Source organism: Clinocottus analis, unplaced genomic scaffold (assembly GCF_023055335.1).
Source record: "Clinocottus analis isolate CAN_PGR_092001 unplaced genomic scaffold, fCliAna1.0.p SCAF_24, whole genome shotgun sequence".
Classification (NCBI taxonomy): Eukaryota; Metazoa; Chordata; class Actinopteri; order Perciformes; family Cottidae; genus Clinocottus; species Clinocottus analis.
Window position 1 is genome coordinate 2,884,586 of NW_027175976.1, and position 18,382 is coordinate 2,902,967.

An 18,382-nucleotide genomic window follows, 5' to 3' on the forward strand; every position below is an offset into this window, starting at 1 on the left:
GAAATACACATAGAAATAAATATAAACACATGAATATCAGTGGTTGACTCAAGACAAATGAGTTAAAAGCTCTCAAAGGCCTCATTCAACCTTTAACTGCATTGCCCCGAATAAATCTAACACGCGTGCATTTATCACTGCGCGAGACTCTGAGAGAGTCGTTCCCTCTGTTCCTTATTGCCTGGCGAGGACTAGTTACTATGGGAACAACCGAGGAGCAGGTCAAGAGCGGCGCCTGAAAAGCTGGCAGCTCTTTACCTCACCCCCATCTGCCTCGTGAAAGCAATGTGAAGACGAGTATGGTGGAAAAAAAGGTTCAGTCGGGGGAAACAAAAGCAACCCAACGTGCTTAATGATCTGATTCAGGACCAGCGCAGGCAGCGCAGCGCCGACCTCGTCGCCCAGTGGGAGTGAGGGAAGCAGGCGGGGAGGGGTTTTGGTTGTGGTTTGTGTCAGAGCCCCCGAGGGAGCTGCTGTGGTCGGGCCTCTTTTTTCTATTCTTGACCACAACATTAGGGCCAGTCAGTCAGAGGCAGATGAAGTTCGTAAATAAAAGCAGTGATTTTTGATTAAACTATCAGCTGCAAACTTGTGTATGACTTCCTCTGGAGCAACCATACTTTCACGTAATAATAATAATAATGATAATAATAATAGGAGCTGAATCATGACCCCTAAATCTGCTGTGTCATGACTGGACCACGACAGATGACGCAGAAACAATGACGTACAGTACTGCAGTACGGCAGTCTAACAATCAGGGGGCTGGCTGGAATGTGACAGTCCGCACAAAAGCCGATGTTTGTGCTCGCTCCACCTCTGCAGGGCAGTTCACATACTGGCTCCGGCTAAAGATCTTTGTGCAAACATTCATAATGAAAGGAGGAGAAGAAAAAACAAAGGGCAGGAAATGTGTTATGCAGATCAACTGAGCCTATCGCCAGATGAAGCTATTATTAAACAATGGCGGGAATGTTCAGACTACTTCCTCCTAAAATGCTACAAGCAGGAGTCCTATCTTAGTAACAAAGGGGGAATGTGCTTCTTGGCTGCTTATCGCAGGTTGCTTCATACTTTTACAAATCAAACTGACACACTTCTCCCTGCGTCCTGACCGGACATGTTCAGTAAGACGTACGCTGATAAGCTGGGCAGCGTTTTCTCCGGGCGCAGAGCCAGAGAGCCGCACTCCCTCTTCTTCACGCCGCGAGTGAATACACGTCTCAGGGTTGAACGTTTCCTACGACTCCTAATTTGCTGCACCTCCCGGGGCATCCCAGTGGATGCAGAACCTGTTTGCTCACTTTGTGTCACGCGTGTGTGTGTGTGAGAGAGAGCACAAGAATGTGTGGGCAGATGTTATGAAGCGATCACCAGATCTGTGTGAGGAGTCGGTGTGGCAGAGAGGAATCTTAGTGGAATCCCTCGCCCTGGGAGGAGGCAGCGGGAACACTCCCAGTACCAAACTGTGTAAACAGGACAGGCGGTTAATTAGGGTTTGGTCCTCTCGATGCATTTGGCAACAGATGCCTCGTCTCCCAACGGAGCCGCCACTCAAAATGTCACTCAGCTTGCCGCAGCTTAATTTGCTATTAGCTGACATAGCTGCGGTGCTCCCCAGACAACAGCATTGCCGGGGGCTGTGGGGGAAGTTAGCAAGCTTTGAACATTAAATTCAAACTGTTAACATGTCTGGATGATAAGCACAAATGAGTATGTTTTTAACATCGATTGCAGGCTTTTACCGAGACGCCTACATGTTCCGCTCGTGTTATCGCAAATCAACACACAATCACGGACACTAAGAGTCACCAGTTAGTCCCCACGGTGGAGTCTGTGGCTTCTATTTTCTGAAAATGATCACAGATAATATAGCCGGGAGCATCTCCTTGTGGCCCGTAATGTCTTGCTGGTGTAACGTCACACGCTAGGTCTCTCCACCAATTACATGTGCATGTCGGGAAAATAAATATTGGGCCACTTGCTCACGTATTGTAGCCACTCGCTAACGGCCCACGGGTCTAAAAAGCCTGTGTTTGGGTTGCGTTGGCCATCTTTGGTGGGGCGTTGTCGTGCCCTTTGCATGGCTTGACAAGCTGTTGCACTCGCTTCCGTTGCCAAGTGGCCTGCTCACACTTCTGGACGTCCTCATTGTTCACGCCCTGTAAAAAGGTCGCTTGGTACAAGCTGGCCCGAGCTGAGCGGAGGAGCTGGGGGTGAAGAAATGTCGGTAACGCTCTTACGGGCAGGATATCTTCTCTGACAGGGTGAGAGGGACTGTTTAGGGACTTCCAGTGTGCAGAAAAGTCTCACTGAATCAGCGGTAGCGGCAGACTACATCATCACAATGGTACTTGCACAAGAAAACACACCAGTGGAAAAAAGTAATCCAGCGTCACAACTTCTAAACTGCTGGATTTCAAACTGCGAATAAGCAACACTTAGCAGTAACGAATCTCTGGCACAAACCTGTGGTTCTGCAATTTATTGGCCTTCAGAAACTCGTTAAGGTGTATGACTTGCTCAATATATGACTCTCCATAATGCTAAATATATGCATGTATTGTATGTAACGGATTAACGCTGATGTCCGCAATGCATGAGGAAGAAAACACAAGCGAGGTGTTGACAAAAGTAGATTGGTGCTTTCGGACGGGGAGTCAGAGACAACAACATCATCCTATTGATCCCACCCACGCAGGTTGAAAATAAAGATAACCTTTAGTGAGTGGGTGAGCCAGCGACATTATCATTCAAAGCTTTAGAGCCACTATCAGACCGGGAAGATCTCAGGGTCAATTACGTAGTTGGCAATGTCTCAAAGATAAATACTATCTGCTGCGTGTCCCACCTCTAACCGGTAATAATCATCATTTCTATGAGGGATTGCCTTGAGGCACACAGAACTGCGGCAGGGGCTTTAAAGAAAGACAGTTTCTCGGTTAAAGGACAGATTATTCTGAAAAATGATTTGATAAAAAGGTCTTGATGCATCAGTCGCTGGTCAGGTCCCAGACCAAAGCCCAGTGTCAGAAAGCTGGTTTTTAAGCTGATAAATCACACTTGACAAGGCTTGAATCCTACCATGGCATTGTGCGCTCCAGGATACTTTTATTATATTTGCAATTCAGCTCTTGTGCTGTGAAACAGAGCAAATTCAACTGAGCCACGCATTCAAACAAACTGTACAACACAAAACCCTGCCCGCTATCCACACTCTGAAATAGATGAATGAGGTCAATTTGGCTTCGTCTTGTCTTATTGGCCAGAGGCCACGCACTCCTGAACCAGGATTTATAGAGCGCTGCCTAATCGTAACAAATGGACCAATCCCAGTCGAGGATGGATTACCTTCCCCCTGATTTGTCCGTTGTTACGTCTACATTCGGCCAGTAAGTTTGAATACAAATCAGAATCTCTACGTAGGATGTTTTATTTAAAGTCCGAGAACGTTTAAGTGTTTTCTTGGGGAAACATTCGGGCGTCTAACCTCCGAAAACCTTGAAGCGCCGGCCAGAGTTAACCCGAGCTGACCGGACCACCTACCTACGATTCACAAACCGCGAGTTCAAATATGATCGTGCGCGCTCTGATAACAATTCCAAAGCTGAGATCTTAACTTGCACATCCTCTGAGCTAGTTAATGTGATACTCTTTTCAGTTGCATGGCACACACATGCTGCTCTTTAGTCCGAAGGGAAGGAGTGGTGCAAGGCAAAGAGAGGGGGAGGGGGAGCACGAGTCTCTCGGGTCTGGAAGCGATGCCAATCTGTGGTTTTAACACTCTGCCGAACCACCGTGCACTTGTTTCACCGGCGATATCATCTAACCTCGCGACTCTCGACTGGATTTTGTGCAAAGGCCCCAGTGTGCTTTGAGAAAGACACACTCTATTCAGCGGACAAAGGGACCATTCAGGTGCCGTGGCATTCTGGATAGCGCCAGGCCTCACCTCGCAAGCGGAGACCACGAGGGGTAACGTTTCACTTTCTCTTAGCCGTGGGGAAAAGGTCAATACCCCAAAGGGGCCGGCTCCCCTTCTCTTTCTCTCTCCCACTCCTCTGCTGCACCGCCGCCACTCATCCACCTCAGAGAAACAGGGTCGACTCCAGTTACAGAGTGATCTCACGGCAGGAGTGAGACACAGGATAAAAAAACCTACCTCCTACATTCATAATTACAGCGTCTGGCCTCGCACTTTCCTTTAATCTGCTCGATGATATTCCATTAGCATCGCGGCAGGTTTTCATTTCTGCCTCTTTTTCCAACCAAAACGTCACAGGAGAAACGAGATGCAGGAGACAAACAAGGGCGTGATGATGGGAAACCGGATTTCTACAGCGAGGAGCCGTGCTTGACTTGTTTAAACCACAGAGTGAGGTCCTTACTGAGGTTTTTTTACAACATTTTAGACAAATCAGAGTTATTTCTGCTTTCTTGACTTGTTGAGTCTCTGCACTGGTTTCATTACATAAACCGTGAGACACTTTTACAGTCCTTTCGGGAGGTTTTGACAATCGCACTTACGGAACATGGTGTTGAACTGCTGCGGGTTGAGGTTCCACTTCCCCCAGGGCGTCTTGTGACCCTTGGACTGGGCGTAGTGGGCGTGGTTGAACTCGGGCTCCGTCCCGAACGAATCCAGCACTCGCAGCATGCATCTATATCACACAAAAAAAGGGAAAGACTATTAGTGGATGCCCCACCCAAGAGGTGTGTGCGAAGAGTCACTCGAGCTCAACGCGACAGGGTTATTTGCTTTGAATCTTGTGAAACCAATGAAAGCCAAACCCTCCATCAATCATCCCTGTACAAACAGACCCACTGGTTTGTGCTTGAAGAATCAAATGTTAATACAATTACAGCGTAGCTGAAGAGCTTTTTCCCAACAGCATTGCCCCACTTACCTTCACAGTAGTGCAACAAATAAGCCTCATGTTCCAGCACTTTATACCAATTTGATCTACACCAGCTGAAAAAAAAATCTACTTTGGCATTCCTAGTCTGATCGTGCTGCACGGCAGGTAGATCCACATGGAGGTGTTTCATCTGAGCTGTTAAACAGAAGCTAAAAGGAAAGATATAACTGCGTTGAAGATGAGTTTACTTTCCAAACTGAGCAGCGGTGGCTCACCACGACATCTGTAAAGGGATGTTTGTGTTTATGCTATAATTCAACCTTTTTCTGCACTCGAGGGATTATTGAGAGGAGACACGCATTCACAATGACATTGAGTCAATGACAACAAGAAATTATAATAAAAGCTATTTTTCAGCTTATGGAAAAGAATTTGATGGATAAATTAGTTAATTAGGATGGAAAATAAAATTGAAAATATAAATACTTGCAATTAGGGTAGATCACTTAAAAGCTAAATTACAATAATTAAAGTGTTAAATAATACAGTCATGTTTCAAGCAGACGTTGGGAGGTTTAAAATCTAAATATATCAAAACGATTTCAACAAATTGACTTTTTAGAGGTTCTGTATTTTGTTCCATGAGTCAGGTATTGATGAGAGAGATTGGCTTCGTCCGTTATGAGTTTTATCAAACAAAAGATAAAAACGCCTTTAAGTCATTCTATGTTGTTAACAAGATGATCAGGAGAAGTGAACTGAAGGTTTTTTTTGTTGTTGGAAGATTTTCAAAGAAAAACAGAAAAGGTGTCGTTCATATTGTGTTTTCAATCCAGTCCGTTTCTGTGTAATTTGAGTAATGACTTATATCTAAAAGAACATCTTTCATAATGTGCAGTGACACTAAATCATTGTTTTATTATACACAGAATAAAAATAGATCCATATATGACCATGACAACACACAAACGACTTGGCTCCAGTCCCGTGGAGGAGTGAGCCTGTGAATCAACAACACGGCCGACTCAAAGGTCACGGCGCAGGATTGAGTGGGAGAGGAAACCTCTCGCTCATGACCTTCAACCCCTTTACTGCTTTGATGCTGGTTTGAATCCCGTCTGGTCGGCCCCATCCTTCACCATCTACATTTTTTTTAAATCCTAAAAATAAAATAATTTACAAGCCATCTTGAGCCCAAGAAACTTATTTAATTGTGGCTGAATAAAATCAAGTGGCTCCAACTTCGGGTGGAGTTAAAACACTCGGCGTTATTAGAAAAGTAATACAAGGAAACCAGGTGTGAACAGACGTTCACGCACACCCAGCAAAAAAAAAATCCCCCTCTTTTAGTGATCGCCCCTCCGCCCAGGCAGATGCTGTGCAGCTGGTTGTGTGAACTGGGAAAGGCCCCGAGAGAGCAGCGAGCCGGGAAACGCATCCATCGTGAGGCAACTTTAGACTGAAAGCAGAACAACAACAACAAGCCCACATGCCATCTCCACTAGCTCCGGAGAGAGAGAGACCGAGAGAGAGAAGCCTAACCTCAACAGATGGCGCCGTAACGGGATGTAAACATGGCTGCGGCGAGTCTGGTGAGTTGGCGTCGAGGCTGCTGGGCTCTACAGCTGGGTCGAGCGGGGATGTTGTCATCAAAGTGGAAGTGGGATTTTTACGGTAATGCGATTCACTTGAAGTGATCCCAAATGCATCTTGTATCACAATAGCCTGCTGTAAATTATAGCTCTCTCCTGCCACGCGAAACGAGCGATAAATAAAATGCTCCCACATTGGTGATTAGGTAACGCTGACACCGCACGGGGATTTTCTGTTTTTACATGAATCTACCTGGGGGTTTGTTTTATGTCGGCAAAGCCCCGAGGCTAAACAACAGCTGCACGATAAAACAGACATATGAATTAATGATGTGTCTTATAAAAGCAGAGTTTGGTTAAAAATAAAACTTCAGATATACACTGTGCTATGTTATGGGCTTTTCTTTTACTGCGATCGTCATCCCGCTAATAAAATCAGATTATTCAGTTACTTGGGGATTATATGTCCAGTGTGTTCCACTTAACACGCTTAAACCTGATTTATAACCCTTCAAGCAATAAATAATACCTGTGATAACATAGTGATTTAAACATGTTTGATCAACTGATTCCTCCGTGAGCAAACATGAGCGGCTAACATCAGCAAGTCTGGCTGACTAGACACGACAGTCCTAGCATGACTTCCTTAGCATTTAAGTGGCTATATTTTTATTATTATGTTGCGTATATCTCAGAAAAAGTTGCAGACATGATAAAAATGTTATAAAAAACAAATAAAATCGACAGCGGGCCAACTAGAAGAGAGAAGTCTTTCCTCTAAAAAACATTTTCTGTGATAAATCTACTGGTGTTTTCGTGTTGCAGTAAACTGCATGTTTGTCGAGGGTTGATGGAAAGCTCGACAGGCAAAAGCAGCCAGGCCTAGTGGACGATCAATTATCACTATTTTCTGCCAAAACCATTGAACAATATCAGCGTTTACATCCCAATGTGTGGTCTGCAAACTCCCAGGATCTACCTAGAGCAAGTTGTTGTCTTGTCTACCGACACTGAGGACAAACAGTGGCATGACTCACACCCCCATATACCCACCCAAGCAATAAATCGAAACATTGTGGTGTCAAAAAAAACAACAACACTGTTCGTGGCAAAAAAAACTAAAACAATTGTGAGGAAGTGACAAACGGAAATGGCAGCCAAAGGAGAAATGATGAAATAAAACTGGCTCACGCCGCTGACGACTAACTTGTTGTTTGTCCTGTTTCTTTTTTCCATCATTGACACCAAATATAGAACTGGTCCTGTACACTGGCACATTTCCTGCAGCCTCGCTGATGCAGATGAGAGCGCGACACCCAATTGGGTTATCGGACGAAGGGATTAAATGAAAGAGAACAAAAAGGGTAACGTTGGCTCCGAGACGAGTAGTATGAAACAGGGAGATACAGCGCTGTAAGACAGATAGCCAGAAGACTGGGGAGAGATAACGAAACACATTAATCACAAACAAGAGGGGAGGGGGAAGGGCGTCGTACAAACACGCAGAGTAAACCTAAGAAAAATGAGAACAATAACACCTTTATTGCTCACAAGGACTGTGGCTCTGATATGTAAACAAATCTGCCGTGTTTTGTCCATTACATATATTTCTTCCTGTGCTCCTGTGTGACAAAAAGTCAAGAGAAAAGGGATTCTCGTCCACAGAGGAAAATAATCACTCAAAAAAACAAAACAGGAGGAGTAAAAGACACTTTTGGCAAAAAGGCGATGCAGGGAAACTGACTTGGTTTCGTTTAGTGAAAGGACAAAAGTGAGTACAGCCAAATGTCGAGGTCGCGTTTCACAAAGCACAGCGACAATAAGTGCTTTGACATGTGCAAGTGTTCAGTAATGGCAGGAGAAATGATACGGGAGAAAACAGCATCTGGACCTTACATTACATCTGAGGCGGAATCAATTTCCTCAGGGGCACAAAAGGGAGCGGATGCAGTTCGGGTGTTATGTCGCAGACAAACAAAACCTGGTGACAAGCAGGAGGAACCAGCGGGACCATTAGTGCCCCAGACTTATTGTTCCCTCTCTTTTCCTGTCAGTCGGTGCTGATGAGAGCCTGTTCAAAAAAAAGATCAGACCAGACGGCCTCATTCACGGTTCTCTGCGGAGCAATCGGAAAGAGAATGGAGTCGAAGCGCCGCGATGGGAAATTGCAAGTGTGAGCGAAGCCGTTGGCAGTGGCAGCGCGAGGTCCAACAACAAGGGCACAAACTGCTTAAATTCATTTGTAAGGCCAACAAACACGATGAAGCAGACAGTTACAGACCAAGAGCTAACCGGCTCCAGCTGCGCAAAAAAAGACGCCTGTATAAAACTGGCCGTGTTGGAGGAAAACCTCTCTGGATGAATAAAGATGAACATTAAACGTAGGTATTTTTCTACGACATTAGAACGTCATGAGTAAATGAGCAACAATCGAATTGAAAGGCAGTGTGGGACCAAGCGGGACTGTGCGGGTTGCTCATCCTGCCATCATAGTGACTGCAGAGATTCCTGTGGTCAGAAGCAGCCAAATCGATGTCCATGTACTTACTGATAGTGGACCCAGGAAGGTCCCAGCGTCTTCTTGAACTGGGTGAGGCCCACGATGTCGATGTAGATGAGCTCGACCACCTTGTCGCCCTGGGTCGGGCAGCTGGACTTGTTCCCCATGACCTTGCGCATGATCCTGGAGGAGAAAAGTTTGGGGTTGAAAATCAACTTTCCTCCTCCATCCAGATACGTAAATACGATGCAAGTCCAGTTGTATCCTGTTGGATATACTGACAAGTGAGTTTAACAAAGTCTGTAGCTGCCCGACTGTTTTCTAACTGGAAAAACAAACAGCAAATATTTGACACATACAAATGGCCGTCTCATTTGCTCAGTCAAATAACCTTCGGCAAATACTGCGCAGTTCTTGAATGACCTAAATGTAAAAAAAGTGGTAAACATAACATACTTTTACTTTAAGCTGTTTCTTCCTTCTCAGACATTTTCTATATCCGGCGGACTTTTGGATACACAACAATTCTTATAAGTATTACTGGCTAGCCCAGAACCTGCGGGCTAAAAAACCAAACCAAGCTGAAAGAACATCGCAGCACTGTGTGTGTACTGACTCTTTGAGCTCGGCCAGGGAGGCTGAGATGCGGACGTCGTGGCCCAGCAGGTACAGCGTGGTTATGAGGTCACTCCACTGGACCAGTTCGCCCAGCGGGCCGCCGCTGAAGGCGTTCTCTGCTATTTTGAAGCCTGACTCCTTAGTCAGTAGGCCCAAATGCACAAGGATCTGATGAAGGGGTAAAAAGAGAGAGAGAGAGACACGAAGAATTAAACTAGTGACACTCAAGGAAACACTTACTGGTAGAAACCTGCTGGTTTCGTATTAGAAAAGACTTTAACATCAAGGTGTAAGAAACACATGTATCCTAGTACTGGGACTGTGTGAGTAGCTTTATCCCTGTGCGCTGTCAGGTGCACAGTGCACACACTGAGAAATACATATGCAACAAACACGAACCACACGCACATGTGCGCGGTTGCTGGGGGGAACACAGTGTTCCACAGCAGGAGTAGGAAGTAATAGCCGGCTTTGTCTGAAGTGGCCGACGCATTTTTCATTGTTGACAGTCGGCCCCGGCCCCTGAGCAGCACACTAGTCCAGGATTAATATGTGCGGATTATTATCCAAAAGGGATTAGCGGCTGAAATAAAAAGGCAGCGCTTTAAACGCACCCGCAGAGAAAAGCAGCCTTTGTTTAATTACGGGCCAAATTAGAGAACTTGCCGGGGGAAACTGAGACGCAGAGGAGTAAAGGAAGGAGAGGCAAGATGCAGCGGGTAGATGGATGGCTCTTGCCTCTCGTCCTCGCTGCTTTGTTTAAGGGGAATGCTGCTTTGCATCAGCACCAAGGTGTCACGGGACGTGATGTGAATTATTCACGAGGCCAAGTGGAACGCGTGGAGTGCATTATTCAGTGCCGGGAGCTGCTCACAGCTTGGGACGCGATGGAATATCCGTGTCAGTCCTTTCCCACCACCATTACGTCGCAGAGCAGGAGTGGTTCTGGTCCACAAGTGTGAATAAAGAGTGTGTGTGTGTGTACCTTCAACAGGCTGACAGCTTAGGAGAGGTGTTTTCAGAGAGCTCTTTGTCCTCTCCTCTTTAGGAGGATATATACATTTAAGCCAATTACTTTCATTCATGTCCAGCTGTGAAGTTATTTCCCACCTTCTTCTTCCGGCGCCTGGCCAGGTTCTGCTTAGAGGCCAGCGAGCGGACGGCGCTGACCCACGGCTCGGCCATGCGCTTGATCCTCAGCATCATCCAGCGGAACTCCTCGCGCTGTGACATCACGCGGTACAGCTCCTCGAAACTGGTCCGGACCTCCGCCTGCACACGGCGAGAAAGCAGTTAATTAAAGACGCAAACACGCTATGCTTAACGCTCATGTGTTGGCACCTGAGATTGGCAATTGGATTGTTTACAGACGGATTAGTGAACGTTGAAGGTTTGATGTGTTGCACCGCTTCTCAGCCTCTGTGCTCTATTTGCCGAAGAAACATGCCTCGAAGTGTAGTTTGGACAAGCTACGCTTTGAGTAGTTGTGTTGAGGAGAGAACAAACACTTTGTGCAAACAGACGTCTTGCAGAAAAATTTATACGACGAGTCTTTACTGAGTCTTTAGTCTGAAAGGAGTGAACACGTCAGCTCATATCAATGACAAGGCTTTATAGAGGAGAGGAGACAAGGACAAGAGAGAGTAAACGAGATGAGACAAGGGTAGGAGGGGAAACCAGGAGGAAGGCGGAGAGAAGAAAAGGAGAGTAAACATGAAAGTGAGGAGAAGAGGTTAGAGGAACATCTAAACATCTGTCCTCGTGTTTATCAAATGCATGAGGATTTTTTTTTTTAAATTTTGTGAGTGATGAAAACGTGATACAAAATATGTGAATGAAACCGATCTGAATGCCACACGGAGCAGTAGAACGGTGTAGATATCAGACATGGAAATGCAGGGACCGAAGGAAGAAGACGGACGGGCAGTGAACGAGACAGAGCGAGCAGCGGTGCCATTACCAGCCGCTAAGGTGGCTGAAACACGGCGGTAGCGGGGCATTACCGTCTCTCACCGCGACAGGAAATCACTTCCGCGGACTGGACCTATTAAAATCTGGGCCCCGAATTAAAATCTCCCAAAGCCTGTCAAATGGCGTCTCCCCACCACAGAGGGCTCAGCACTGTTGATGCATCCAGAGAGGGGATGAAGAGTGCTTAATATTGATTCACCCGCGGTGGAGGCAAGGGGTGTGTGCGCGTGTGTTTTTTTATTCGACAAACGCCGATACTGTGGAGCTCGGCGCGCAGGCCCTGTCGGCCCAGAGAGGCACTCTAAGTGGGATTTGAGTGAGCCGTTGCATTGGCAGGGATGGAAGATCATTATTCCAGATTTGTCCCAAGGTCCCGTCACTCACGGCTTTGCTCCGCGAGAACTGCTGCACTCTTTTTCTTTTTTTCCCCCAATGCTATCGAGGCACGTTGACACTGTAGATCAGCCTCAGCCGGCCTGCTCATCCGCTGCCGCGCTCCTACACAACCCGGCGGATGGGACTTCCCAAACTACTGTGCGTTTAAAAAAATTAGTTACGAAAGAGGTGTTTCTTCAAATTTAACGTTCTATTAAAAAGGGGGTAATTTCATTTGGTGGTGTCGGGATGATGGAGTGGGACTTAACGGTTTAAAAATGTATGCTAATGGGAGAATTGCTGTCACAGGGTCTGATGTCGACACACACACACACACACACACACATTTTAAAACACCAACAGCATCATAGCACAAAGAGACCCTTGAGCTGCCTGCCATGAGAGCTCTTGAAAAACAAGAAAGGCTCATCTTCAGAAGAGCATGTGAGCGAGTTGAAGTGTGCTTTGTTGTTTTTAGTTGACAGCCGTTTCCTCACCTGTCCCCTCCGGTCCAATTCTTCGTTCAGGGTCTTTGTCCTCCAGGGAAGGCGGGGACACCAGTTCTCCACCTATCAAATACAAATAAAAACAAAACCCCTGTTTAGTTTGTGCAAAACCTCAACACAGAGGTGTGCACTTAAGAAAACGCACACAGAGTCACACAAACGCAGCCGCCACAGCTGTAACTGAGCAACACTTCATCTTCATTACAGCCGATTGCGGCCAGTTTCTCGACGCGTGTTGCAGACGTCTGAGAGAAACGCAGCGCGAAACTAATTGTTAGAAACAAAGGGGAGAAAAGAGAGGAGTCAAGGAGAGGAGATTAAAAAAGGACAGAGGAGCGGAGACAAGACGATGATAGGAGAGTAAACAACAAGAGGAGTAGAGACAAGGAGAACTAACATGGAGACAAGAGGAACAAAGTGGGGGACATTGACCCCGTCGCACTGTGATTACATGTGATGTAAAGTTAGCGCGCTTCTCTTCCTCAACGTCTGCTTCTCTGCCTCAGCATTTCCTTCCTGGTGTCTGACCACAGAGAGGAATAAAGAGAAGTTAGTGTCTCTCCCCTCTCTGCAACACCACCAGAGACAAAGGAGGAGCATTTACTCTCCTCGCTGCGCTGACCTTCTGCCTCCGTCGTCCATCACGACACGCTGCCCTCTCCGACCTGCTTCTCCGTGAGGTCAATGTGCCGAGTGGTCCGCTATAAGTGATACGCAGCAGCATACGCTCGGAGCTGCAGTCGCCTCAAAATGGAAATACAGATCGCTTTGGCAACTAGGAGGCATCACATGACCTGGATAGCGGCGGTTGAGGGTTGTTGGATTAGCAGAATGGAGAAGATGCCTCTATTTCAAATCTCACGTTTTGTTTCCTGTAAAGTACCCGTGTTCGGTAAACACCGGATGGACACGAGCAGAGAAAGAAGAGGTTTCTCTCCTAATGGGTTTTGCTGTTGTCCATCTAACTTCTACTCCCACACGGAGCGGGCCCGGGCGCTCCGTGCGCTCGCTTTAGTTCACTGCGATGCTTTCAGCTCGCATGCAATATTCATAACAGGCTACTGACCTTCCCGGCGCTGAAGCCACGACTTTTCATTTGATGAAAATTGCCCGCTATAAGTGGAGAATCCTCACGTGAATCGGCACGAGACGGACGGTTAGGATGGAATGAGAGAGAACGAGAATGAGAGGGGGGAGGGGGGGGTCTTTGAAATGATAGAGATCACAGTTGTGTCTTCAGAAAAGCGTAGCTGTGTGCGTCAGAAGAATGAAGAGGATGAGGTCGCGTTTCGTGGAGGAAGTGGTTCCTTTTAAACCGTACTTCCTATGTGAAACCGCTCACAGCAAGCGTCTGTGAACCATCTGGAGTGACGAGGTCATGATTTCTGAGTTTTTCTTAACCCTAACCCTTGATTTGGCAGTCAGGCCTGGTCTGACAATGACTAAATCATGCAAAAGTCTCAAAGTGTCCCTTGAAGGAACACAAGCCTCAATATACAACTTCTCCACCGGCTGACTTTTCCCCCCCGTTTGCCAGAGACATGTAGAGACGACGTCCAGGTGGCCAAGTCACTCTACGTCTTTCTTCCCTTGGAGGCTGAAAACAAGTGCCTCCTCTCCTCAACGCACACTCCAATTTATTCTCATTAAAAAATGAAATCCCCTCCACCTCGCTGCTTATTTTTAGCGCTTTTGTTCTTCGATGAGCGTTGTCAGGTGAAAGGAAGTAGTCAGTGCGCTTATACTCTGAGCCGTCCAATATTCTGGGCTGTCTGTGTTAATATCCTCTACTTTCGTACCGGAGTGGACTTTCATATCTTCTTCCTCTGTTCCATAGAGCTCCATTGTCGTCCAAGAAAACTAGTCCTGAGCCTGTTTAGCGGCTGACATGTCTCATGACTATGAACACACTTAGTTTATCTTAACTCAGGTTGAGTAATATTTTCTAAATAACTACAGTACCCAACTGATCCAGGGAATGTAAGAGGCTTTTTTTCATTTTATATAACTATAAATCTGTGACCTGTTTTTAAAGATTGGCATCTGAGAGCCACAGACAGGGGAGGGAAAGTCTGGAAGGATTAAGATACAGACTGAACCTCTGTTGGTTTTAGTCTTTTCACAGGTTTTATTGGTGGTAACAAACAATATAAAACGTCCCCGGCCTTTTCCTTTAAGTTTAGCAGATCATTTTCACGCCCGAATTTTTGTTGATCGTTTCTGTATTTAAAACATCTGCGTCGGTGTGTTAATTTGCATTTCTTTTTTACAAATTTTATGGAAATTCTAATTTATGCATTACATTTGAATGAAAACCAGACTACATCCTCTTTTACCATTCTTCCCCTGCAACATTTGAAACTCTTTCATGAACAAAACACTCTGAACAGTCGACATCTTGATATAGCGAGACAGCGTGGAGGCTGTGATCAGTCAACTGTCACCAGCTCAGTGGAAAACAGCCTTTTGTCCATTTGTTGAGATTTACTTTAGCATTTAATTGGACAGAAAGACACTCACGACTTAAGTGTATTGACTTCAAATTCACATTTACAATGAACACGGCTCACCTCGCTGAGGTAGATGAAGAAGGAGCAGGTGGATCCGTCCACGCCGTAGTTGCCGTAGCAGGAGTCTGTGCTCCACATCTCCTTCATCCACTGAGGAAGAGGAAGAAGAGAGGATGGGAGTTAATAGCAGCTAAATGTACTTCAGTTGTTACAGCCGAACAACTAATAATGGAGCACTTTGGGTGTTTATTATTTAAAAAAAACAATATTAAAAAGTGTGTGGGCGGGTTGTGTTACCGGGACAATACATAACACACACTTAGTTATTTCTACAGGCCTCTAGCTTTCACTCTCCTGGTGGAAACAGTCCAGGCTTGTTTTTCAGAGGTTAGAGAGGCAGGACTGTGACTTTAAAGACTCCGAAAAGCTCGCTGGCTTCAATCCCACGGAATCAAATGGAAAAAATCTGGGGCTTGAAAATAAGAGACTGTGTGCCTTTCGGCGAATACATGTGCAAGTCATCGAGTGGAACTGCTCAGCGGCCAACAGGAAGAGAGGGAGGTTGTTCTGGGAGAGAGGGGCTCTCATGTGTGAACGTGTGGGAATGAAATCGACGTGAAAAAAAAAAAAAAAAAAACAGCCTTCTGGACAAACAAATCTCCCAGAATACATGATAGTAACAAGCTGAAGAAAAGAGGAAGAAAGCGGCGGCATTTGGACTTCTGATGTAATCCCGAGCAGGAAGGCTTCAGCGGCACCGCCGTGATCGCAGAGTGAAGGGAATTGTTGAGCGGCGGACCGACGGCTTTGCTGCTTCGTTCAGAGGCCCGAGTACGTCGTGCGTGCTGACTTACAGTAACCTAAAGGAGCCGAGGAATAAACTTGGGTCTGCAGAGACGTTGGCAGAGGGGAGACCTGGCAGATGGGCTTGGATCAGACTCGCTTGGCCTGGCCAAGGCATGAAGATTGCCCTGAATTTACTTCAATGGCAACCTAAGAGCTCTGGTAAAAATGAGAAAATGGATTTGTCAGATGTTACCAACTGTGTGCGGAGGGTAAAACTGCAGCGGGAATAACAGCTAAATAAAAAAAAAACAGGCTTGTGTATTGTATGTGTGTGTAGAGCAGGCTTTGGCATCGCCGGGCGCCCGGTTGGAAACACTGACAGTATCGGTGGAGGATTGGGACCGGCTGAGCAGATGGTGTGTATGATAGGGCCCCGTCAGCTCCGGGGAGACCAGCGCACGCACATGCACACACACACACACACACACACACGGACGGACACACAGCCATCGGATTGAAATTGTGCATCCATCTGTGTGTGTTATCTGTGTGTCTGCATGCACCTGTGTCAGTGCTTGCAGAAGTTTCTGTGCGCTCTCTTGTGTGTCTGTGCGAGAGATTCACCTTGACCTTGTCCTCGCAGTGAGGAAAACCCTCCAAAGGCGGCAGCTCGCACTTCTCCTGGGCTCCGTTTAGGAGGTCTGAGGAAACAAGGGGAGGAAAGAGAGATCATCAATAAGGTCAGCTCCAAAATCCCACCTGCTCTCTCTCTTTCTCCAGCATCATCACAGCTCACTAGCTTTTTTTTAAGAATACAAAAGAACCTCCAGTAGCTTGTACACAAGCGGCAAAAGAACGGTCGCCTGGTCACAGATATCGGTGGTCATTTGACCGCGCGATGGCTTCAAATTCCAAAAGGCATATCGATGATAACTTCTGCACGGTGACAGCGATCGTTTTCCTTCTTGGAACTGACTAAATGGATTCGTAGCTGACATTCCCGATCCCCAGGAGGATGAACCACGTGACTTCGGCGGCATCATCCAGTCAAAATCACACGTTCCATCAGACCACCAGCCTTGGCTGTGCTTCGCGCGGTAGCATGCTAACGCTGCAGTGGGGTTGCATCTCAGAGTGACAGCCGGAGAGGGCCCATTACTCTGTGGTCGGCTGCCACCAGATCACCTTTGGCTTGGCAACGTGATCTCGGCGGGAGCAGCAACCGCAAAGAGCTCAGAGGTCAGGAGGATTCAAACACTGGCAGCTTTTAAGACTTTTTTTAATTTATTATTCCCTTAAACCTTTTGCAAAAACGTTGCGACTGCACGCCGACGTCTTTCCTGCTTTGCTTTCGGCATCTCAGGAAGACAATATCGGCGGCCGATTAACATTTGCGGCTCGCACGCAGGCTTCCCTACCTACATAATCACCTTTTTGATATCTCCATTTTCAGAGACGTTAACGTCATCGCCGCTGACCTTTACAGCCAGGACATGCATAATGCATGACTGCGGGCTGTGCGGCGAATAGATAAAAGCCGAGCAGCAAACAGCAGACTAATGAGTTTGTGGGTGGCGTTGCAGGAAGGTTTGTGTGTGAAGCTAATCAGCGCGGGCCCAGCAATGGGGCAAGCTTCTGTCTGGAGGGGGCGGGGCAGGTGGAGCAGAGGCTCCTGCATCATGTTCATCGATTTGGTTGATTTACACCAAAAAAGCTGCCGCAGTAAACAGATTATTTTAGATCTCTTTTTTTTCTTTCCCCCCTTCCTTTCTCCATCGCCTAGATTAGATGCAAGAAAAAATATTTCAGCGACAGTGTCTGGCTCGATGTGTGTGTGTGTGTGTGTGTGTGTGTGTGTGTGTGTGTCAAGATAAGAAGAGAGGTGACAGAAAACCGCAGACAGGAGTTCACACCCGCTGCTTTTTGCAACCTGCCAAAGATGCTCTGTTACAAAATGAAACGCCAGTCTGTGTCGTCTTGACATTTAAAACCACGGCGAGGAGTGTGCGTGTTCTTCCTGTCAGTTAACAACGGGCAGCGGCGACTGAGAGCTGGTAACAGGGTCAAGTTACTCAGCTTTTAACGGTCGGTTGTGGCTACATAACATGGCATCGTCTACATAATGCAGACATCAGTCAGCACCATGGTCATCATTAAATATAGTTCAGCAGCTCGTCAAATGGCCACTTGGGGCTGGCGTCATAAAGTAAATCAGTCACCAAAGACCATTACAGCAGAAGTACACGTGTTTACAGCCAGGTACAAGGATACGTTTAGGTGTATGTAGCTGATATCCACCAACTTTGAACCCTACGTCTGTACTTTATATCAGTAATCCTCTAGATATGATAAGCCTCAATCCTATCTATTAATCTCTCCATGGATGTATGACAGGAAGAGAAAATGGCAGAAGAATTTCCACTCGTTAGATTTTAAATCACACAGACGGATGACAAGTACATTGGACGCCAACACCGTTTGGTTTCCGTTCCTGTCACAATACAAAGGAATGGGATTCATCCTGATAGCTTTAATAATCCAACTGATAACCACGTTGAAGCAAGGGTTATTTATTTTCTCCTACTTCCTTGTGTTCTTTGTGATTTTAATACCATGTGGGTTCGAGGAGGAAAAGAGGTGGGTGGCCGGTGAGCCGGTGACAAGA

General features: G+C 46.5%; 1 protein-coding gene across 9 annotated transcripts in view; it reads right to left on the reverse strand.

The window, feature by feature from the left end:
• The window catches only part of mgat5 (alpha-1,6-mannosylglycoprotein 6-beta-N-acetylglucosaminyltransferase), a 53,527-nt gene that overhangs the window by 14,658 nt on the left and 20,487 nt on the right, over nucleotides 1-18,382 (reverse strand). For all 9 annotated transcript variants that reach the window (XM_068590692.1, XM_068590687.1, XM_068590696.1 and 6 more), the window contains 7 exons: nucleotides 16,342-16,418; nucleotides 14,992-15,081; nucleotides 12,413-12,484; nucleotides 10,680-10,841; nucleotides 9,568-9,737; nucleotides 9,000-9,134; nucleotides 4,528-4,661 (listed from right to left, as the gene is read on the reverse strand). In XM_068590692.1, coding sequence (XP_068446793.1) covers nucleotides 4,528-4,661; nucleotides 9,000-9,134; nucleotides 9,568-9,737; nucleotides 10,680-10,841; nucleotides 12,413-12,484; nucleotides 14,992-15,081; nucleotides 16,342-16,418 — 840 coding nt within the window. The remainder of the gene's footprint in view (nucleotides 1-4,527; nucleotides 4,662-8,999; nucleotides 9,135-9,567; nucleotides 9,738-10,679; nucleotides 10,842-12,412; nucleotides 12,485-14,991; nucleotides 15,082-16,341; nucleotides 16,419-18,382) is intronic.